The following is a 25104-nucleotide window of genomic DNA, read 5'->3' as shown; positions in this document are numbered from 1 at the left end:
TCGAGGATGTAAGGCATGTGTACGTGTAGGATGAGAGGAAAGTGATTGGTTCTCAGTGAATGTAGGTTTGCAGCAGGGGGGTGTGATGTCTCCATTGTTGTTTAATTTGTTTATGGATGGGGTTGTTAGGGAGGTGAATGCAAGAGTTTTGGAAAGAGGGGCAAGTATGCAGTCTGTTGTGGATGAGAGAGCTTGGGAAGTGAGTCAGTTGTTGTTCGCTGATGATACAGCACTGGTGGCTGATTCATGTGAGAAACTGCAGAAGCTGGTGACTGAGTTTGGTGAAGTGTGTGAAAGAAGAAAGTTAAGAGTAAATGTGAATAAGAGCAAGGTTATTAGGTACAGTAGGGTTGAGGGTCAAGTCAATTGGGAGGTAAGTTTGAATGGAGAAAAACTGAGGATGTAAAGTGTTTTAGATATCTGGGAGTGGATCTGGCAGCGGATGGAACCATGGAAGCGGAAGTGAATCATAGGGTGGGGGAGGGGGCGAAAATTCTGGGAGCGTTGAAGAATGTGTGGAAGTCGAGAACATTATCTCAGAAAGCAAAAATGGGTAAGTGTGAAGGAATAGTGGTTCCAACAATGTTGTATTGTTGCGAGGTGTGGGCTATGGATAGAGTTGTGCAGAGGAGGGTGGATGTGCTGGAAATGAGATGTTTGAGGACAATATGTGGTGTGAGGTGGTTTGATCGAGTAAGTAATAATAGGGTAAGAGAGATGTGTGGTAATAAAAAGAGTGTGGTTGAGAGAGCAGAAGAGGGTGTTTTGAAATGGTTTGGTCACATGGAGAGAATGAGTGAGGAAAGATTGACCAAGAGGATATATGTGTCAGAGGTGGAGGGAACGAGGAGAAGTGGAGACCAAATGGAGGTGGAAAGATGGAGTGAAAAAGATTTTGAGTGATGGGGGCCTGAACATGGAGGAGGGTGAAAGGCGTGCAAGGAGTAGGGTGAATTGGAACGATGTGGTATACTGGGGTCAATGTGCTGTCAATGGATTGAACCAGGGCATGTGAAACGTCTGGGGTAAACCATGGAAAGTTGTGTGGGGCCTGGATGTGGAAAGGGTGCTGTGGTTTCAGGCATTATTACATGACAGCTAGAGACTGAGTGTGAATGAATGGGGCCTTTGTAGTCTTTTCCTAGCACTACCTCGCACACATGAGGGGAGAGGGGGTTGTTATTCTGTGTGTGGCGAGGTGGCAATGGGAATGAATAAAGGCAGACAGTATGAATTATGTACATGTGTATATATGTATATGTCTGTGTATATATATGTGTACATTGAGATGTATAGGTATGTATAAATGTGTGTGTGGACATTTATGTATATACATGTGTATGTGGGTGGGTTGGGCCATTCTTTCGTCTGTTTCCTTGCACTACCTCGCTAACGCGGGAGACAGCGACCAAGCAAAATAAATATAATAAATAAAAAATCTTTTAATGAGAAATTAAGAATAATCCTGGTGCCATTATTTTTCAAAATATGTCTCTTCATGGTTATATCAATTCTTTTACATCTAATGCAGATTCTCATGACAACAACATCAGTCTTTTAAAAGTTCAAGGTGGAAAATGCGGGAGTATTGATATTGTTCTTTGGCACCCATTTTACCTCATACTTGGTGTTTTTAAGTGAACATGCACTTACTTAGTGCAAACTACAGCATGTATTATAAGTATCTATATCTCTGATGCCCATCCCTTCAGGATTCCCATCAAGAGGGTGGCCACGGCAATAGAGTCCTCTTATTCCTGTACTTGTATGCCTCCCTCACATACACTATTCCACACATTCTTCCACCTTTGCTCCCTCCAGTACTCTTTCACTCTATTTCCCTGTGTCACAGGTGGTCTTCCTCGCACACCAACCCCTTTAATTCTACTACTATGGAAACAGACCCTCTGGTGTGAAATGCTTATTAGTCTCACTTGTGATCAAACAAACATCTAGATTTAGTATTCATTGAGGTCTTCATTCACACACACATACAGCACATTTTCCCTGCATTTCATTTTCAACACATTTTTTTAGAGAAACAGGTATGTAAGCCTCTGCTAATTGCAATATATTCTTTGTGAAATGCCATCAGTACAGAGTCCTTTATTTTATGCAGGACAGAGCTGTTTCTCGTTATTTCCAGTGATGCTTAGGCTTGCTTGCACGACACTTCCCTTGAAAGATGGACTGGAAGACAAAGTGTGCATGAATGGCCTGACTTGACAACTTCCTTTAGTGAGGCTGGGCTATAGGAGAAGTCTCTTGCAAAAAAGAAAAGATCTTGATAGCCTTTAGGAAAGAATTCACCATGTTCTCACCAATACCTATGAATGCACAGTGCTTTCAGCAGTGGCTAACATACCTGTATGTCTGAGAAAATTTGTTGATAATGAAGGAATGCGTGGAAATGTGATCTATGTATGAACAAAAAAATCTCAATAAGCAATAAATGATTACAGCTTTTTTCATCTAAACTGGTAGAAAAATGAGAAGATAACAGTATTTTAGAATAGCTACTTGTTATACACCCTGTACATAGCATTTATGAGATAAAATCCTTATCTGAGGTAAAATATTATGCATACCTTTAGGAGAAGAATTTCAGATATAAGTGGGTGATTCTTGAGGAAAAAACTGAGTAGAAGTAGGCAAGGGAAACATATGAATACCAACACAAGTGCCTTATTCACCTCTGCTGTTGTAGAAGCTACACAGAAAGTTTTTACTTTTACAGTCAGATCACTGTAAAATTACTACATAAAAAGTTTCTTTTTCTTTCATACTTGATTGCTGTTTCCTGCACTAGCAAGGTAGTACCTAGAACAGATGAAGGAAGGCTGCATCTACTCAGATCCATTCTCTAGCTGTCACATATAATGCACTAAAACTGCAGCTCCCTATCCACAACCAGACCCCACAGTCCTTTCCATAGTTTACCCTGGATTCTTCACATAGCCTTGTTCACTCCATTGATAGCACATTGACCTTTGTATACCACCTTTTTCTGGTTCACTCTATCTTGTGAATGCCTTTCAGCCACTTGCATGTTCAGTCCCTGATTGCTCAAAATCTTCACTCCATCCTTCCATCTCCAGTTGGTTCTCCCCAGTCTCCTTGTTCCTCCCCTTCCTACACATATATCCTCTTTTCAACCTTTCCTTACTCATTCCCTCTATATGTCCAAACCTTTTCAGTTCTCTCAACCACACTTTTATTACCACACCTCTCTTCTACCCTTTCATTACTTACTCAATCAAACCACTTCACACTACATATTGTTTTCAAGCATTTCATTTCCAGTTCACCCACCCTCCTCCACACAGTTTTATCTATATATTTTCCATACCTTGCATCCATATGATAATGTTGGGACTACTATACTATTGCACATACCCAGTTTTGCCCTCCCAGATAATGTTCTCTCTTTTCACACATTCCTCAGCGCTCCCAGGACCTTTGCCCCCTCACCCACCTTTTGACTTGCTTCTATTTTTATGATTACATTCATTGCCATGCCCATTCTTAGGTATCTAAAACACTTTTCACTTCCTGCAATTTTTCTCCATTCAGACTCACGTGCCAGCTAACCTGTCCCTCAATTCTGGTAAACCTAATAACCTTGCTTTGATTCATATTTACTATCATTTTCTCTTTTCACACACCCTTCCAAACTCTGGCCCCAGTTTCTGCAGTTTGACACTTAAATCTGCCACCAGTGCTGTATTATCAGCATACTATAACTCACTCCCTTCCCAGTTTCTTTCATCCCCCCCAGACTGCATACTTGACCATCTCTCTAAGACTTTTACATTTACATCCCTTTCTACCCCATCCAGAAACAGTTGAATATCCATGGTGACATCACACAGCCCTGTCATAGATCAGCCTTCACTTGGAACCATTCATTTTCCTGTATTCCTACTCATGCACATGCTTTACACCCTTGATAAAAACTTCATACTACATCTAGCAGCTTTCCTCCCTCACCATATATTCTTGAGACTTTCTACAAGGCATCTCTGTCAACCCTATCATATGCTTTCTCCAGATCCATAAGTGCCACTTACAAATCCATTTGTTTCTCCAAGTATTTATCACACACAGGCTTCACTGCAAACACCTGATCCAAACATCCGCTTCCAGTTCTGAAACCATACTGCTCCTCCCCAGAATTGATGGTCTGTATATACCTTCATTCTTTCAATCACAATCATCCCAAAATCTTACTAGGTACATTCAACAGACTTGTACTTCTGTAGTTTGAGCACTCATTTTTATCCCCGTTAGCATTATGCATGCATTCTGCCTATCCTCAGGTACTTCACCACAATATATACATATATTGAAAATCCTAACAAACCAATTATCAACATAGTCAACCTCTTTCTTAGTGTATTCAACTGCAGTGTCATCCACTCCTTGCCACATTTCATCCATCATAAGGCTTTCATCATCTCATCTCTTTTCACCAAACCACTCTTCATGACTCACTTTGCATACCACCCTCACTAAGCACCTTACATCTGCCATTCAACAGTCCTTCAAAATACTCATTCCATCTCCTCACTTTACAATTGCCTATTACCCCTTACCCTTTTGCCCCTTTCACCGATGTTCCTGTTTGTTCTCTTATTTTTCACACATTATTAACCTCCTTAAACTTTTTTTTATTCTCCCTAAACTCTCATTGCCCTCTTTTTCAACCCCCTTCACCTTTCTTTTGACCTTCTGCTGCTTTTTCTCTTACATCCCCCAATCTTTTGCACTCCATCCCTGTAAATGTAACCTAAACACCTCCCTTTCCTAATTCTTGAGCACCGTTACTGCTTCATACCACCACTCACTACCCCTTTTAATCTGCCCACCACCCACCTTTTGCATGCCACATTCATCTCTTGCGCATGCCAACACTGCTTCCCTAGATACCTTCCATTCTTCACCAACTCCCCTTGCTTCGTTTACTCTCACCTTTTGCCATTCTAAACTTAGTCTCTCTTGGTATTTCCTTACACAAGTCTCCTTTCCAAGCTCACTTACCTTCACTACTTTCTCCTCAAGGGTATTGTTTTGTCTTTTCCTAAGACCTCTTTATCACCCTTGCCTCCACAACATAGTTATCATACATCTCATTAGTTGCCCCTCTCAGCACATTTACATCCTAAGATCTCTCTTTTTACATGCCTATCAATTGATATATTGTCCAGTAATGCCTGCTGACCACCTTTCCTGCTCACATATGTATATTTGTGTATGTCACTCTTTTTAAACCAAGTGTTCCAAATCACCTGTCCTTTTTCAGCATACAACTCCACAAGCTGTTCACCATTTCCACTCATAATACTGAATATACCATGCCTCCCAGCTTCATCCTTAAATGCCACATCACTTGCCTTCAATTCAAATCACCTATTACTAATACCCAGTCGATTTCATCCAAACTGCTGACACTTGCTCAGCTACTCCCAAAACGCTTGCCTATCATGATCTTTCTTCTCATGACCATATGTTTAAGAACTAATAATCACTCATCCCTTGACATCCACTTCCATTTTTCCCACATCATTCTAGGATTCATTCCCTTACACTCTTTAACACACTCCCATAACTCCTGCTACTTCTTCCTTAGCTCTTGTCCTCTCACCAACCCATGACACTACTCCTTAGACATTTCCAAACCATTCTTCCCCCTTACATTTTAGCTTTGTTTCACTCAGAGCTAGAACATCCAGGTTTCTTTCCTCAGACATATTACCTATCTCTCTCCTCCTCTCATTTTCATTACATTCACACCCATTTAGACACCCCAGCCTGAGCCGTAGAGGAGGGTAAACACTCCATGCTTAGCTCCTTTGTTTGTTCTATCATTCAGAAATTGAAATTCATGAAGGGAATGGTTTCCAGCTCCCCCACTCCCACCCCTTTAGTTGCCTTCTATGACACGCAAGTAATTCAGATGAAGAATTCTTTCTCCCCTACCCCAGGGATAACATAAACATTTATAAATCATAAAATACAGTGAAGGATCATCTCATTTAGATGTAGATCCAGGGAATAGATACATCACAAGTAGAGGAAAAATACTTAAATGGATTGATAGAGTGAAGTTACATGCCCATAGCCATATTGAAGGAATGAAGTTATGGTCCCATATCCTGTTGGAGCAAGCCATAGTTGGCTGCCAGGGAGAGCCCTGTGGTGCCACCATATGGCATATTTAGCTTGGAAGCCTATAATTGGACAGGAGGAGAGTTTAGCCCAAAGTGGAAGTCAGACAGAATTGCCTGGCCACATTGAGGTTTTTTTTTTTTTTTTTTTTTTTTTTTTTTTTTTTTTTTGCGCTGTCTCCCGCGTTTGCGAGGTAGCACAAGGAAACAGACGAAAGAAATGGCCTAACCCACCCCCATACACATGTATATACATACGTCCACACACGCAAATATACATACCTACACAGCTTTCCATGGTTTACCCCAGATGCTTCACATGTCCTGATTCAATCCACTGACAGCACGTCAACCCCGGTATACCACATCGATCCAATTCACTCTGTTCCTTGCCCTCCTTTCACCCTCCTGCATGTTCAGGCCCCAATCACACAAAATCTTTTTCACTCCATCTTTCCACCTCCAATTTGGTCTCCCACTTCTCCTCGTTCCCTCCACCTCCGACACATATATCCTCTTGGTCAATCTTTCCTCACTCATTCTCTCCATGTGCCCAAACCATTTCAAAACACCCTCTTCTGCTCTCTCAACCACGCTCTTCTTATTTCCACACATCTCTCTTACCCTTACGTTACTTACTCGATCAAACCACCTCACACCACACATTGTCCTCAAACATCTCATTTCCAGTACATCCATCCTCCTGCACACAACTCTATCCATAGCCCACGCCTCGCAACTATACAACATTGTTGGAACCACTATTCCTTCAAACATACCCATTTTTGCTTTCCGAGATAATGTTCTCGACTTCCACACATTCTTCAAGGCTCCCAGGATTTTCGCCCCCTCCCCCACCCTATGATCCACTTCCGCTTCCATGGTTCCATCCGCTGCCAGATCCACTCCCAGATATCTAAAACACTTTACTTCCTCCAGTTTTTCTCCATGCAAACTTACCTCCCAATTGACTTGACCTCCCAATTGACTTGACCCTCAACCCTACTGTACCTAATAACCTTGCTCTTATTTACATTTACTCTTAACTTTCTTCTTTCACACACTTTACCAAACTCAGTCACCAGCTTCTGCAGTTTCTCACATGAATCAGCCACCAGTGCTGTATCATCAGCGAACAACAACTGACTCACTTCCCAAGCTCTCTCATCCCCAACAGACTTCATACTTGCCCCTCTTTCCAAAACTCTTGCATTTACCTCCCTAACAACCCCATCCATAAACAAATTAAACAACCATGGAGACATCACACACCCCTGCCGCAAATCTACATTCACTGAGAACCAATCACTTTCCTCCCTTCCTACACGTACACATGCCATACATCCTCGATAAAGACTTTTCACTGCTTCTAACAACTTGCCTCCCACACCATATATTCTTAATACCTTCCACAGAGCATCTCTATCAACTCTATCATATGCCTTCTCCAGATCCATAAATGCTACATACAAATCCATTTGCTTTTCTAAGTATTTCTCACATGCATTCTTCAAAGCAAACACCTGATCCACACATCCTCTACCACTTCTGAAACCACACTGCTCTTCCCCAATCTGATGCTCTGTACATGCCTTCACCCTCTCAATCAATACCCTCCCATTAACATTGAGTGTTAAACCTGCAAAATGCAATCCTTTCTGAAGAAAAAAATACCAAAACAAGATGAGTTCCACGTGAATAATTTTGTTCACTGAGGGCACAAGTTATAATGCTAATACAGATTTGTTTCTATGTGTGTCCATGGAATTTGGAGAAGCTGTTTATATATAATCACATATATATAATCACATGTATCCTTCTTGACACTGCTTGTTACTGTTCGCTGTTATTATGATAGCATTTGCCTTTATGTAACTTTTTTTTTCATTTTTTTCTACATATCATATTTGTGTTGTAACCACTAATATCTGTTGCATGTCTAATACAGTACCCCAGAAGGACTAGGGTTCAACTCATACAAAACTCTTTGCAGTTTACTAACTCTACCATTAACAACAGGGTCAACAGGTTGAAACTGGTTATCTGACTTCCCCTCAGAAACATGGAACCACAAGTAAACCGCCAAAACCTACCAAGTTGGACCAAGAGGAGCAGGCAAAATTAGCAAAGTCTGGTCTGGATATGAAGCTTATATCCTCAGAGGTAAGTTTATCACCTGCATGCTAAATGCCTTGTATTTCATTGATGTTGTAAGCTCATAATCTACTCTTGATCATAGTCTAATTTCCATGTGATGAAAACAGAACTTTTATATGATTTTTGTGAGATCATTAAAGAAGTTAGAATACTTCCATCTGTTAACCAAATTCCTTTTTTTTTTTATGTATAAGGTGAAACATGCAAAAAGTCTCAAAAATTGTAATAGTTGAAAACAATCCCTTACAGCTAAAGAAGCAAACTAACCAAACATAGATACTCATAAAAGCATTATGAAGACTGAAAATATGAATATCCTCATTTGAGTAGAGTCAAACATACTAAATCAGTCAAACCTTTTGCTTTTTTTTGCTCATACTTCATAAATGTTCACTTTCAATACTTTTTTATTGTAATAATGATGAATATTCATTCTTTACTATGCTTCTGGTGCTAACTAGGTTATTTTGGTAATAATGAATATTCTCTTTGTTTGTTATGGTCCTGGTACTGATTATCAAGTAGGCCTCCAGTCCTGAGTTGGATAGACTGATAGTACACCTTAATTTCCTTGATTTTTCTTGCTCTTAGGACCCTAAAGATCATGATTTCGAAATAGTAATAAGAAATAAAAGTGGCAGTTGTGTTAGATGATCATTGACATTCATTTTATGGATGCCACACTGTGAAATGACTGAAAAATACCTAATCTATAAATCAACTCCTGGTATATATTGATCTGTCTCCACTAAAGCTTGATGTGAGCTATATTTTCATCTTCTGCTGATTAACCTATAGATCACCATGAAAATTGGTCCTGTAATGCAATCACACATCTTTGGCATTCACCACCCACAGATCACCATTGGGCTTTTCTTATTCATTTGATATGTTTTGCTGTGAGATGGAGTGAGTATTTTGAAGGTTTGTTGAATGTGTTTGATGATAGAGTGGCAGATATAGGGTGTTTTGGTCGAGGTGGTGTGCAAAGTGAGAGGGTTAGGGAAAATTATTTGGTAAATAGAGAAGAGGTAGTAAAAGCTTTACGGAAGATGAAAGCCGGCAAGGCAGCAGGTTTGGATGGTATTGCAGTGGAATTTATTAAAAAAGGGGGTGACTGTGTTGTTGACTGGTTGGTAAGGTTATTTAATGTATGTATGATTCATGGTGAGGTGCCTGAGGATTGGTGGAATGCTTGCATAGTGCCATTGTACAAAGGCAAAGGGGATAAGAGTGAGTGCTCCAATTACAGAGGTATAAGTTTGTTGAGTATTCTTGGTAAATTATATGGGAGGGTATAGATTGAGAGGGTGAAGGCATGTACAGAGCATCAGACTGGGGAAGAGCAGTGTGGTTTCAGAAGTGGTAGAGGATGTGTGGATCAGGTGTTTGCTTTGAAGAATGTATGTGAGAAATACTTAGAAAAACAAATGGATTTGTATGTAGCATTTATGGATCTGGAGAGGGCATATGGGAGAGTTGATAGAGATGCTCTGTGGAAGGTATTAAGAATATATGGTGTGGGATGCAAGTTGTTAGAAGCAGTGAAAAGTTTTTATCGAGGATGTAAGGCATCTGTACGTGTAAGAAGAGAGGAAAGTGATTGGTTCTCAGTGAATGTAGGTTTGCGGCAGGGGTGTGTGATGTCTCCATGGTTGTTTAATTTGTTTATGGATGGGGTTGTTAGGGAGGTGAATGCAAGAGTTTTGGAAAGAGGGGCAAGTATGAAGTCTGTTGTGGATGAGAGAGCTTGGGAAGTGAGTAAGTTGTTGTTCGCTGATGATACAGCGCTGGTGGCTGATTCATGTAAGAAACTGTAGAAGCTGGTGACTGAGTTTGGTAAAGTGTGTGAAAGAAGAAAGTTAAGAGTAAATGTGAATAAGAGCAAGGTTATTAGGTACAGTAGGGTTGAGGGTCAAGTCAATTGGGAGGTAAGTTTGAATGGAGAAAAACTGGAGGAAGTGAAGTGTTTTAGATATCTGGGAGTGGATCTGGCAGCGGATGGAACCATGGAAGCGGAAGTGAATCATAGGGTGGGGGAGGGGGCGAAAATCCTGGGAGCCTTGAAGAATGTTTGGAAGTCGAGAACATTATCTCGGAAAGCAAAAATGGGTATGTTTGAAGGAATAGTGGTTCCAACATTGTTGTATGGTTGCGAGGCATGGGCTATGGATAGAGTTGTGCGCAGGAGGGTGGATGTGCTGGAAATGAGATGTTTGAGGACAATATGTGGTGTGAGGTGGTTTGATCGAGTAAGTAATGTAAGGGTAAGAGAGATGTGTGGAAATAAAAAGAGTGTGGTTTAGAGAGCAGAAGAGGGTGTTTTGAAATGGTTTGGTCACATGGAGAAAATGAGTGAGGAAAGATTGACCAAGAGGATATATGTGTCGGAGGTGGAGGGAACGAGGAGAAGTGGGAGACCAAATTGGAGGTGGAAAGATGGAGTGAAAAAGATTTTGAGTGATCGGGGCCTGAACATGCAGGAGGGTGAAAGGCGTGCAAGGAATAGAGTGAATTGGAACGATGTGGTATACCGGGGTCGACGTGCTGTCAATGGATTGAACCAGGGCATGTGAAGCATCTGGGGTAAACCATGGAATGTTGTGTGGGGCTTGGATGTGGAAAGGGAGCTGTGGTTTCGGTGCATTATTACATGACAGCTAGAGACTGAGTGTGAACGAATAGGGCCTTTGGTGTCTTTTCCTAGCGCTACCTCGCACACATGAGGGGGAAGGGCGTTGTTATTCCATGTGTGGCAAGGTGGCGATGGGAACAAATAAAGGCAGACAGTATTAATTATGTACACGTGTATATATGTATATGTCTGTGTACATTGAGATGTATAGGTATGTATATTTGCGTGTGTGGACGTGTATGTATATACATGTGTATGTGGGCGGGTTGGGCCATTCTTTCGTCTGTTTCCTTGCGCTACCTCGCTACGCGGGAGACAGCGACAAAGCAAAATAAATAAATAAATAAATAAATGTTTTGCTGTGTTTTGAATTACAATCAGTGTTATTAGAGGAACATATGATAGCAACCTACACATGATTGTACTTTTATGAATATTATATGAAATACAAAAACCATTCAGAACCCAAATTATTGGGAACACAGTATGCAAACAGACTGCCATCACTGACTGCCATACAAAAGAATACTACAGAATAGGGAACTTGAGAATATTCAAGAATGAATTATTTGAGAACATTCTGATTTTAAAGTGCAGTGATTTTACTTGACAATTACAATTGTACTTTTTCATGACAGGATTTCATTATTCATTTGTTCAAATGACTCATTAACAATATGAACAGAATCAAAAATTATTTACTTCTGGGCCACAAGCTTAGCTCACCTTGATTCTTCCATGGAATTCCATGGCCAGAGTGTCTCTCACACTTCCCATGAGTATCTGTCTGTTTAATAGATAGATGGCTCCAAGCCATCTGAAAAGTAGATATGGAGACACTTAGTCCTACATTTGCTGGTTGGTGACCAATGCTTCCATTTTAGAGCTACTTTAGACTTGAATCAGGCCATTTTCACATGATGTCATGCATCTAGGATTAAAGAAAAAGTACACATTAGAAGCATTTTAATGGTGTTTGAAAGATAACTAAATAGATGATAATTGATTTAATGTGTAATTTCAGGAAAAATTGTAGTTGTATACTGATGTATGAATATATCAAAAAGCCTGTAACATTAAAGGTTTCAAAGCTCAGCTAAATGGTCCAAAGACATCATTTTTCAAGAAAACAAGATTTGACATCTGATTCTTAAAAGTTGAATAAAATATTTCAGCATCAGGCTGAGGAAGAGCAGTGTGGTTTCAGAAGTGGTACAGGTTGTGTGGATCAGGTGTTTGCTTTGAAGAATGTATGTGAGACATACTTAGAAAAGCAAATGGATTTGTATGTAGCATTTATGGATCTGGATAATGCATTTGATACAAATGCTCTGTGGAAGGTATTAAGGATATATGGTGTGGGAGGCAAGTTGTTAGAAGCAGTGAAAAGTTTTTATCGAGGATGTAAGGCATGTGTACGTGGAGGAAGAGAGGAAAGTGATTGGTTCTCAGTGAATGTAGATTTGCAACAGGGGTGCATGATGTCTCCATGATTGTTTAATTTGATTATGGATGGGGATGTTAGGGAGGTGAATGCAAGAGTTTTGGAAAGAGGGGCAAGTATGCAGTCTGTTGTGGATGAAAGAGCTTGGGAAGTGAGTCAGTTGTTGTTCGCTGATGATACAGCACTGGTAGCTGATTCAGGTGAGAAACTGCTGAAGCTGGTGACTGAGTTAGGTAAAGTGTGTGAAAGAAGAAAGCTTAGAGTAAATGTGAATAAGAGCAAGGTTATTAGGTACAGTAGGGTTGAGGGACAAGTCAATTGGGAGGTAAGTTTGAATGGAGAAAAACTGGAGGAAGTGAAGTGTTGTAGATATCTGGGAGTGGATTTAGCAGCGGATTAAACCATGGAAGCGGAAGTGAATCATAGGGTGGGGGAGGGGACGAAAGTTCTGGGAGCGTTGAAAAATGTGTGGAAGTCGAGATTGTTATCTTGGAAAGCAAAAATGGGTATGTTTGAAGGAATAGTGGTTCCAACATTGTTGTATGGTTGCGAAGCATGGGCTATAGAGTTGTGTGGAGGAGGATGGATGTGCTGGAAATGAGATGTTTGAGGACAATATGTGGTGTGAGGTGATTTGATCGAGTAAGTAATGAAAGGGTAAGAGAGATGTGTGGTTGAGAGAGCAGAAGAGAGTGTTTTGAAATGGTTTTGTCACATGGAGAGAATGAGTGAGGAAAGATTGACCTAGAGGATATATATGTCAGAGGTGAAGGGAACGAGGAAAAGTGGGAGACCAAATCGGAGGTGGAAAGATGGAGTGAAAAAGATTTTGAGTGATGGGGGCCTGAACATGCAGGAGGGTGAAAGGCGTGCAAGGAATAGAGTGAATTGGGACGATGTAGTATATGGGGTGGACGTGCTGTCAGTGGATTGAACCAGGGCATGTGAAGCATCTGGGGTAAACCTTGGAAAGTTCTGTGGGCCCTGGATGTGGAAAGGGAGCTGTGGTTTCAGTGCATTATACATGACACCTAGAGACTGAGTGTGAATGAATGTGGCCTCTGTTGTCTTTTCCTAGTGCTACCTTGCGCACAGGCCGAGGGAGGGGGTTTCATTTCATAAGTTGCGGGGTGGCGACGGGAATGAATAAGGGCAAACACTATGAATTATGTACATGTGTATATATGTATATGTCTGTATGTGTATATATATGTATACGTTGAGATGTATAGGTATGTATATGTGTGTGTGTGGACGTGTATGTATATACATGTGTATGTGGGTGGGATGGGTTATCCTTTCGTCTCTTTCCTTGCACTACCTCACTAACGCGGGAGACAGCGACAAAGTATGTAAGAGTGTAAGAAAGTAAACTCTAGATTGATATGGGTAAAACTGAAAGTGGATGGAGAGAGATGGGTGATTATTGGTGCATATGCACCTGTGCATGAGAAGAAAGATCATGAGAGGCAAGTGTTTTGGGAGCAGCTGAGTGAGTGTGTTAGTAGTCTTGATGCACAAGACCGGGTTATAGTGATGGGTGATTTGAATGCAAAGGTGAGTAATGTGGCAGTTGAAGGAAAAATTGGTGTACATGGGGTGTTCAGTGTTGTAAATGGAAATGGTGAAGAGCTTGTAGATTTATGTGCTGAAAAAGTACTGGTGATTGGGAATACTTGGCTTAAAAAGAGAGATATACATAAGTATACGTATGTAAGTAGGAGAGATGGCCAGAGAGCATTATTGGATTACGCGCTAATTGATAGGCGCATGAAAGAGAGACTTTTGGATGTTAATGTACTGAGAGGTACAACTGGAGGGATAATCTGATCATTATCTTGTGGAGGCAAAGGTGAAGATTTATAGAGGTATTCAGAAAAGAAGAGAGAATGTTAGGGTGAAAGAGTGGTGAGAGTAAGTGAGCTTGGGAAGGAGACTTGTGTGAGGAAGTACCAGGAGAGACTGAGTACAGAATGAAGAAAGGTGAGAACAAAGGACGTAAGGGGTGTGGGGGAGGAATGGGATATATTTAGGGAAGCAGCGATGGCTTGCACAAAAGATGCTTGTGGCATGAGAAGCATTAGAGATAGGCAGATTAGAAAGGGTAGTGAGTGGTGGTGTGAAGAAGTAAGATTATTAGTGAAAGAAAAGAGAAAGGCATTTGGATGATTTTTGCAGGGAAATAATGCAAATGACGGGGAGATGTATAAAAGAAAGAGGCAGGAGGAGAAGAGAAAGGTGCAAGAAGTGAAAAAGAGGGCAAACGAGAGTTGGAGTGAGAGAATATCATTAAATTTTAGGGAGAATAAAAAGATGTTTTGGAAGGAGGTAAATAAAGTGCGAAAGACAAGGGAACAAATGGGAACTTCAGCGAAGGTGGCTAATGGGGAGGTGATAACAAGTAGTGGTGATGTGAGAAGGAGATGGAAAGAGTAATTTGAAGGTTTGTTGAATGTGTCTGATGATAAAGTGGCAGATATAGGGTATTTTGGTCGAGGTGGTGTGCAAAGTGAGAGGGTTAGGGAGAATGATTTGGTAGACAGAGAAGAGGTAATAAAAGCTTTGCAGAAGATGAAAACCGGCAAGGCAGCGGGTTTGGATGGTATTGCAGTGGAATTTATTAAAAAGGGGGGTAACTGTATTGTTGACTGGTTGGTAAGGTCATTTAATGTATGTATGAGTCATGGTGAGGTGCCTGAGGATTGACGGAATGCTTGCATAGTGCCATTGTACAAAGACAAATATATTTTTTTTTTTTTTTTTTTGCTTTGTCGCTGTCTCCCGCGTTTGCGAGGTAGCGCAAGGAAACAGACGAAAGAAATGGCCCAACCCACCCCCATACACATGTATATACATACGTCCACACACGCAAAATATACATACCTACACCGCTTTCCATGGTTTACCCCAGACGCTTCACATGCCCCGATTCAATCAACTGACAGCACGTCAACCCCGGTATACCACATCGCTCCAATTCACTCTATTCCTTGCCCTCCTTTCACCCTCCTGCATGTTCAGGCCCCGATCACACAAAATCTTTTTCACTCCATCTTTCCACCTCCAATTTGGTCTCCCTCTTCTCCTCGTTCCCTCCACCTCCGACACATATATCCTCTTGGTCAATCTTTCCTCACTCATTCTCTCCATGTGCCCAAACCATTTCAAAACACCCTCTTCTGCTCTCTCAACCACGCTCTTTTTATTTCCACACATCTCTCTTACCCTTACGTTACTTACTCGATCAAACCACCTCACACCACACATTGTCCTCAACATCTCATTTCCAGCACATCCATCCTCCTGCGCACAACTCTATCCATAGCCCACGCCTTGCAACCATACAACATTGTTGGAACCACTATTCCTTCAAACATACCCATTTTTGCTTTCCGAGATAATGTTCTCGACTTCCACACATTCTTCAAGGCTCCCAGAATTTTCGCCCCCTCCCCCACCCTATGATCCACTTCCGCTTCCATGGTTCCATCCGCTGCCAGATCCACTCCCAGATATCTTAAACACTTCACTTCCTCCAGTTTTTCTCCATTCAAACTCACCTCCCAATTGACTTGACCCTCAACCCTACTGTACCTAATAACCTTGCTCTTATTCACATTTACTCTTAACTTTCTTCTTTCACACACTGTACCAAACTCAGTCACCAGCTTCTGCAGTTTCTCACATGAATCAGCCACCAGCGCTGTATCATCAGCGAACAACAACTGACTCACTTCCCAAGCTCTCTCATCCCCAACAGACTTCATACTTGCCCCTCTTTCCAAAACTCTTGCATTCACCTCCCTAACAACCCCATCCATAAACAAATTAAACAACCATGGAGACATCACACACCCCTGCCGCAAACCTACATTCACTGAGAACCAATCACTTTCCTCTCTTCCTACACGTACACATGCCTTACATCCTCGATAAAAACTTTTCACTGCTTCTAACAACTTGCCTCCCACACCATATATTCTTAATACCTTCCACAGAGCATCTCTATCAACTCTATCATATGCCTTCTCCAGATCCATAAATGCTACATACAAATCCATTTGCTTTTCTAAGTATTTCTCACATACATTCTTCAAAGCAAACACCTGATCCACACATCCTCTACCACTTCTGAAACCACACTGCTCTTCCCCAATCTGATGCTCTGTACATGCTTTCACCCCCTCAATCAATACCCTCCCATATAATTTACCAGGAATACTCAACAAACTTATACCTCTGTAATTTGAGCACTCACTCTTATCCCCTTTGCCTTTGTACAATGGCACTATGCAAGCATTCCGCCAATCCTCAGGCACCTCACCGTGAGTCATACATACATTAAATAACCTTACCAACCAGTCAACAATACAGTCACCCCCTTTTTTAATAGATTCCACTGCAATACCATCCAAACCTGCTGCCTTGCCGGCTTTCATCTTCCGCAAAGCTTTTACTACCTCTTCTCTGTTTACCAAATCATTTTCCCTAACCCTCTCACTTTGCACACCACCTCGACCAAAACACCCTATATCTGCCACTCTATCATCAAACACATTCAACAAACCTTCAAAATACTCACTCCATCTCCTTCTCACATCACCACTACTTGTTATCACCTCCCCATTTGCACCCTTCACTGAAGTTCCCATTTGCTCCCTTGTCTTACGCACTTTATTTACCTCCTTCCAGAACATCTTTTTATTCTCCCTAAAATTTAATGATACTCTCTCACCCCAACTCTCATTTGCCCTTTTTTTCACCTCTTGCACCTTTCTCTTGACCTCCTGTCTCCTTCTTTTATACATATCCCACTCAACTGCATTTTTTTCCCTGCAAAAATCGTCCAAATGCCTCTCTCTTCTCTTTCACTAATACTCTTACTTCTGCATCCCACCACTCACTACCCTTTCTAATCAACCCACCTCCCACTCTTCTCATGCCACAAGCATCTTTTGCGCAATCCATCACTGATTCCCTAAATACATCCCATTCCTCCCCCACTCCCCTTACTTCCATTGTTCTCACCTTTTTCCATTCTGTACTCAGTCTCTCCTGGTACTTCCTCACACAAGTCTCCTTCCCAAGCTCACTTACTCTCACCACCCTCTTCACCCCAACATTCACTCTTTTTTTCTGAAAACCCATACAAATCTTCACCTTAGCCTCCACAAGATAATGATCAGACATCCCTCCAGTTGCACCTCTCAGCACATTAACATCCAAAAGTCTCTCTTTCGTGCGCCTGTCAATTAACACGTAATCCAATAACGCTCTCTGGCCATCTCTCCTACTTACATAAGTATACTTATGTATATCTCGCTTTTTAAACCAGGTATTCCCAATCATCAGTCCTTTTTCAGCACATAAATCTACAAGCTCTTCACCATTTCCATTTACAACACTGAACACCCCATGTATACCAATTATTCCCTCAACTGCCACATTACTCACCTTTGCATTCAAATCACCCATCACTATAACCCGGTCTCATGCATCAAAACCACTAACACACTCATTCAGCTGCTCCCAAAACACTTGCCTCTCATGATCTTTCTTCTCATGCCCAGGTGCATATGCACCAATAATCACCCATCTCTCTCCATCAACTTTCAGTTTTACCCATATTAATCGAGAATTTACTTTCTTACATTCTATCACGTACTCCCACAACTCCTGTTTCAGGAGTACTGCTACTCCTTCCCTTGCTCTTGTCCTCTCACTAACCCCTGACTTTACTCCCAAGACATTCCCAAACCACTCTTCCCCTTCACCCTTGAGCTTCGTTTCACTCAGAGCCAAAACATCCAGGTTCCTTTCCTCAAACATACTACCTATCTCTCCTTTTTTCACATCTTGGTTACATCCACATTTAGGCACCCCAATCTGAGCCTTCGAGGAGTATGAGCACTCCCCGCGTGACTCCTTCTTCTGTTTCCCATTTTAGAAAGTTAAAAAAAATACAAGGAGGGGAGGATTTCTGGCCCCCCGCTCCCGTCCCCTCTAGTCGCTTTCTACGACACGCGAGGAATGCGTGGGAAGTATTCTTTCACCCCTATCCCCAGGGATAATATACATATATATATATACACATACACACACATACATACATACACATACATACACATACATTTCCTTCCATAGCCAGAAGTTGAACCATTATGTGACATTCATTTTTTTTCTTTTCATTTCAGGCTAGAAGTTTCAGTTTTCTAAATTGTTTCTTACATTTTTCATATGTATATATATGTATGTGTGTGTGTGTGTATATGTGCGTGTATGTGTGTATGTGTATGTGTGTGCAAATATATATGTTTATTTATTTATTTTGCTTTATCGCTCTCTCCCGCGTTAGCAAGGTAGCACAAGGAAACAGACGAAAGAATGGCCCAACCCACCCACATACACATGTATATACATACACGTCCACACACGCAAATAGACATACCTATACCTCTCAATGTACACATATATATACACACACAGACATATACATATATACACATGTACATAATTCATACAGTCTGCCTTTATTTATTCCCATCGCCACCTCACCACACATGGACTGACAACGCCCTCCCCCCTCATGTGTGCGAGGTAGCGCTAGGAAAAGACCACAAAGGTCCCATTCGTTCACACTCAGTCTCTAGCTGTCATGTAATAATGCACCGAAACCACAGCTCCCTTTCCACATCCAGGCCCCACAGAACTTTCCATGGTTTACCCCAGATGCTTCACATGCCCTGGTTCAATCCATTGACAGCACGTCAACCCCGGTATACCACATCGTTCCAATTCACTCTATTCCTTGCACCCCTTTCACCCTCCTGCATGTTCAGGCCCCGATCACTCAAAATCTTTTTCACTCCATCTTTCCACCTCCATTTGGTCTCCCACTTCTCCTCGTTCCCTCCACCTCTGACACATATATCCTCTTGGTCAATCTTTCCTCACTCATTCTCTTCATGTGACCAAACCATTTCAAAACACCCTCTTCTGCTCTCTCAACCACACTCTTTTTATTTCCACACATCTCTCTTACCCTATTATTACTTACTCAATCAAACCACCTCACACCACATATTGTCCTCAAACATCTCATTTCCAGCACATCCACCCTCCTGAGCACAACTCTATCCATAGCCCACGCCTCACAACCATACAACATTGTTGGAACCACTATTCCTTCAAACATACCCATTTTTGCTTTCCGAGATAATGTTCTCGACTTCCAAACATTCTTCAACGCTCCCATAATTTTCGCCCCCTCCCTCACTGTATATTTCACTTCCACTTCCATAGTTCCATCCGCTGCCAGATCCACTCCCAGATATCTGAAACACTTTACTTCTTCCAGTTTTTCTCCATTCAAACTTACCTCCCAATTGACTTGACACTCAACCCTACTGTACCTAATAACCTTGCTCTTATTCACATTTAATCTTAACTTTCTTCTTTCACACACTTTACCAAACTCAGTCACCAGCTTCTGCAGTTTCTCACATGAATCAGCCACCAGCGCTGTATCATCAGCGAACAACAACTGACTCACTTCCCAAGCTCTCTCATCCACAACAGACTGCATACTTGCCCCTCTTTCCAAAACTCTTGCATTCACCTCCCTAACAACCCCATCCATAAACAAATTAAACAACCATGGAGACATCACACACCCCTGCCGCAAACCTACATTCACTGAGAACCAATCACTTTCCTCTCATCCTACACGTACACATGCCTTACATCCTCGATCAAAACTTTTCACTTCTCCTAACAACTTGCCTCCCACACCATATATTCTTAATACCTTCCACAGAGCACCTCTATCAACTCTATCATATGACTTCTCCAGATCCATGAATGCTACATACAAATCCATTTGCTTTTCTAAGTATTTCTCACATACATTCTTCAAAGCAAACACCTGATCCACACATCCTCTACCATTTCTGAAACCACACTGCTCTTCCCCAATCTGATGCTCTGTACATGCCCTCACCCTCTCAATCAATACTCTCCCATATAATTTACCAGGAATACTCAACAAACTTATACCTCTGTAATTTGAGCACTCACTCTTATCCCCTTGGCCTTTGTACAATGGCACTATGCAAGCATTCCGCCAATCCTCAGGCACCTCACCATGAATCATACATACATTGAAAAACCTTACCAACCAGTCAACAATACAGTCACCCCCTTTTTTAATAAATTCCACTGCAATACCATCCAAACCTGCTGCCTTGCCGGCTTTCATCTTCCACAAAGCTTTTACTACCTCTTCTCTGTTTACCAAATCATTTTCCCTAACCCTCTCACTTTGCACACCACCTCAACCAAAACACCCTATATCTACCACTCTATCATCAAACACATTCAACAAACCTTCAAAATACTCACTCCATCTCCTTCTCACATCACCACTAAATGTTATCACCTCCCCATTAGCCCCCTTCACTGAAGTTCCCATTTGTTCCCTTGTCTTACGCACTTTATTTACCTCCTTCCAAAACATCTTTTTATTCTCCCTAGAATTTAATGACACTCTCTCACTCCAACTTTCATTTGCCCTCTTTTTCACCTCTTGCACCTTTCTCTTGACCTCCTGCCTCTTTCTTTTATACATCTCCCACTCATTTGCATTATTTCCCTGCAAAAATTGTCCAAATGCCTCTCTCTTCTCTTTCACTAATAATCTTACTTCTTCATATCACCACTCACTACCCTTTCTAATCTGCCCACCTCCCACGCTTATAATGCCACAAGCATCATTTGCGCAAGCCATCACTGCTTCCCTAAATACATCCCATTCCTCCCCCACTCCCCTTACCTCCTTTGTTCTTACCTTTTTCCATTCTGTACTCAGTCTATCCTGGTACTTTCTCACACAAGTCTCCTTCCCAAGCTCACTTACTCTCACCACTCTCTTCACCCCAACATTCTTCTTTTCTGAAAACCTCTATAAATCTTCACCTTTGCCTCTACAAGATAATGATCAGACATCCCTCCAGTTGCACCTCTCAGCACATCAACATCCAAAAGTCTCTCTTTCATGTGCCTATCAATTAACACGTATTCCAATAATGCTCTCTGGCCAACTGTCCTACTTACATACATATACTTGTGTATATCTCTCTTTTTAAACCAGGTATTCCCAATCACCGGTTCTTTTTCAGCACATAAATCTACAAACTCTTCACCATTTCCATTTACAATACTAAACACCCCATGTATACCAATTATTCCCTCAGCTGCCACATTACTCACCTTTGCATTCAAATCGTCCATCACTATAACCCAGTTTTGTGCATCAAAACCACTAATACACTCACTCAGCTGCTCCCAAAACACTTGCCTCTCATGATCTTTCTTCTCATGCCCAGGTGCATATGCACCAATAATCACCCATCTCTCTCTATCAGCTTTCAGTTTTACCCATATCAATCTAGAATTTACTTTCTTACACTATCACATACTCCCACAACTCATGTTTCAGGAGTAGTGCTACTCCCTCCGTTGCTCTTGTCCTCTCACTAACCCCTGACTTTACTCCCGAGACATTCCCAAACCACTCTTCCCCTTTACCCTTGAGCTTCGTTTCACTCAGAGCCAAAACATCCAGGTTCCTTTCCTCAACCATACTACCTATCTCTCCTTTTTTCTCATCTTGGTTACATCCAGACACATTTAGACATATATATATATATATATATATATATATATATATATATATATATATATATATATATATATATATATATATGCCCTGATTCAATCCACTGACAGCACGTCAACCCCGGTATACCACATTGATCCAATTCACTCTATTCCTTGCCCTCCTTTCACCCTCCTGCATGTTCAGGCCCCGATCACACAAAATCTTTTTCACTCCATCTTTCCACCTCCAATTTGGTCTCCCACTTCTCCTCGTTCCCTCCACCTCCGACACATATATCCTCTTGGTCAATCTTTCCTCACTCATTCTCTCCATGTGCCCAAACCATTTCAAAACACCCTCTTCTGCTCTCTCAACCACGCTCTTTTTATTTCCACACATCTCTCTTACCCTTACATTACTTACTCGATCAAACCACCTCACACCACACATTGTCCTCATACATCTCATTTCCAGCACATCCATCCTCCTGCGCACAACTCTATCCATAGCCCACGCCTCGCAACCATACAACATTGTTGGAGCCATTATTCCTTCAAACATACCCATTTTTGCTTTCCGAGATAATGTTCTCGACTTCCACACATTCTTCAAGGCTCCCAGAATTTTCGCCCCCTCCCCCACTTTATGATCCACTTCCGCTTCCATGGTTCCATTCGCTGCCAGATCCACTCCCCGATATCTAAAACACTTTACTTCCTCCAGTTTTTCTCCATTCAAACTTACCTCCCAATTGACTTGACCCTCAACCCTACTGTACCTAATAACCTTGCTCTTATTCACATTTACTCTTAACTTTCTTCTTTTACACACTTTACCAAACTCAGTCACCAGCTTCTGCAGTTTCTCACATGAATCAGCCACCAGCGCTGTATCATCAGCGAACAACAACTGACTTACTTCCCAAGCTCTCTCATCCCCAACAGACTTCATACTTGCCCCTCTTTCCAAAACTCTTGCATTCACCTCCCTAACAACCCCATCCATAAACAAATTAAACAACCATGGAGACATCACACACCCCTGCCGCAAACCTACATTCACTGAGAATCAATCACTTTCCTCTCTTCCTACACGTACACATGCCTTACATCCTCGATAAAAACTTTTCACTGCTTCTAACAACTTGCCTCCCATACCATATATTCTTAATACCTTCCACAGAGCATCTCTATCAACTCTATCATATGCCTTCTCCAGATCCATAAATGCTACATACAAATCCATTTGCTTTTCTAAGTATTTCTCACATACATAAATATATATATATATTTATTTATTATACTTTGTCACTGTCTCCCACGTCAGCGAGATAGCGCCAGGAAACAGAAGAAAGAATGGCCGAACCCACCCACGTACACATATATATACATTCATGTCCACAAACATACATATACATACCTATACATTTCAGCATATACATGTATATACATACACAGTCATATACATTTATACACATGTATACACAATTCATACTTGCTGTCTTTATTCATTCCCATCGCCACCCTGCCACACATGAAATGACAACCTCCTCCTCCTGCATACGTGTGAGGTAGCACTAGGAAAAGACAACAAAGGCCAACTTCATTCACACTCAGTCTCTAGCTGTCATGTATAATGCACCGAAACCACAGCTCCCTTTCCACATCCAGGCCTCACGAAACATTCTATGGTGTACCCAAAACTTTTCACATGCCCTGGTTCAATCCACTGACAGCACATCGACCCAGGTATACCACATCGTTCCAATTCACTCTATTCCTTGCACACCTTTCACCCTCCAGCATGTTCAGGCCTCAATCACTGAAAATCTCTTTGACTCCATCCTTCCATCTCCAATTTGGTCTTCCACTTCTCGTTCCTTCGACCTCTGACACATATATCCTCTTTGTCAATCTTTCCTCATTCATTCTCTCCATTAGAGCAAACCATTTCAAAACAAACTCTTTTGCTCTCTCAACCACACTCTTTTTTCTACCACACATCTCTCTTACCCTATCATTACTTACTCGATCAAACCACCTCACACCACATATTGTCCTCAAACATCACATTTCCAACATATCCACCCTCCTCCACACAACCCTATCTATAGCCCATTCCTCGCAACCATGTAACATTCTTGGAACCACAGTTCCTTCAGACAAATCCATTTTTGCTTTCTGAGATAATCTCCTTGCCTTCCACACATTCTTCAATGCTCCCAGAACTTTCACCCCCTCCCCCACCCTGAAACTCACTTCGGCTTCCATGGTTCCATCTGCTGCCAAATCCACTCCCAGATATCTAAAGCACTTCACATCCTCCAGCTTTTCTCCATTCAGACTTCCCTCCCAATTGACTTGTCCCTCAACCCTATTGTATTTAATAACCTTTCTCTTATTCACATTTACTCTCAGCTTTCTTCTTTCACACACTTTACCAAACTCAGTCACCAGCTTCTGCAGTTTTAAACCCAAATCAGCCACCAGCACTGTATCATTAGCAAACAACAACTGACTCGCTTCCCAAGCTCTCTCATCCACAACAGACTGCATAATTGCCCCTCTCTCTAAAACTCTTGTATTCACCTCCTTAACAACCTCATCCATAAACAAATTAAACAACCTTGGAGACATCACACACCCCTGCCGCAAACCTACATTCACTGATAACCAATCACTTTCCTGTCTTACTACTCATACACATGCCTTACATCCTCGATAAAAACTTTTCACTGCTTCTAACAACTTGCCTCCCACACCATATATTCTTAATACCTTCCACAGAGCATCTCTATCAACTCTATCATATGCCTTCTCCAGATCCATAAATGCTACATTCAAATCCATTTGTTTTTCTAAGTATTTCTCCAAGTCGTCTAAGCAAACACATGATCCACACATCCTCTACCACTTCTGAAACCACACTTGTCTTCCCCAATCTGATGCTCTGTACATACCTTCACCCTCTCAATCAATACCCTCCCATATAATTTCCCAGGAATAGGCAACAAACTTATACCTCTGCAATTTGATCACTCACC

At 41.5% G+C, this 25104-nt stretch overlaps 1 protein-coding gene across 10 annotated transcripts in view; it reads left to right on the top strand.

Annotated features, from left to right (window-relative positions):
• alpha-Catr (alpha-catenin related) overlaps nt 1–25104 on the top strand; it is a 975683-nt gene that overhangs the window by 898794 nt on the left and 51785 nt on the right. For 9 of the 10 annotated variants that reach the window (XR_011714220.1, XM_071674733.1, XM_071674732.1 and 6 more), the window contains one exon: nt 8187–8330. Coding sequence is in view for 9 of the 10 variants with exons in the window: in XM_071674733.1 (XP_071530834.1) it covers nt 8187–8330 (144 nt within the window). In the remaining variant the exon portion in view is untranslated. The remainder of the gene's footprint in view (nt 1–8186; nt 8331–25104) is intronic. The other variant, XM_071674727.1, reaches the window with a different exon arrangement.

This window comes from Panulirus ornatus, chromosome 20, assembly GCF_036320965.1.
Source record: "Panulirus ornatus isolate Po-2019 chromosome 20, ASM3632096v1, whole genome shotgun sequence".
Taxonomy (NCBI): Eukaryota; Metazoa; Arthropoda; class Malacostraca; order Decapoda; family Palinuridae; genus Panulirus; species Panulirus ornatus.
The sequence above is the reverse complement of the archived record's forward strand: the minus strand, read 5'-3'. Positions and strand labels throughout refer to the sequence as shown.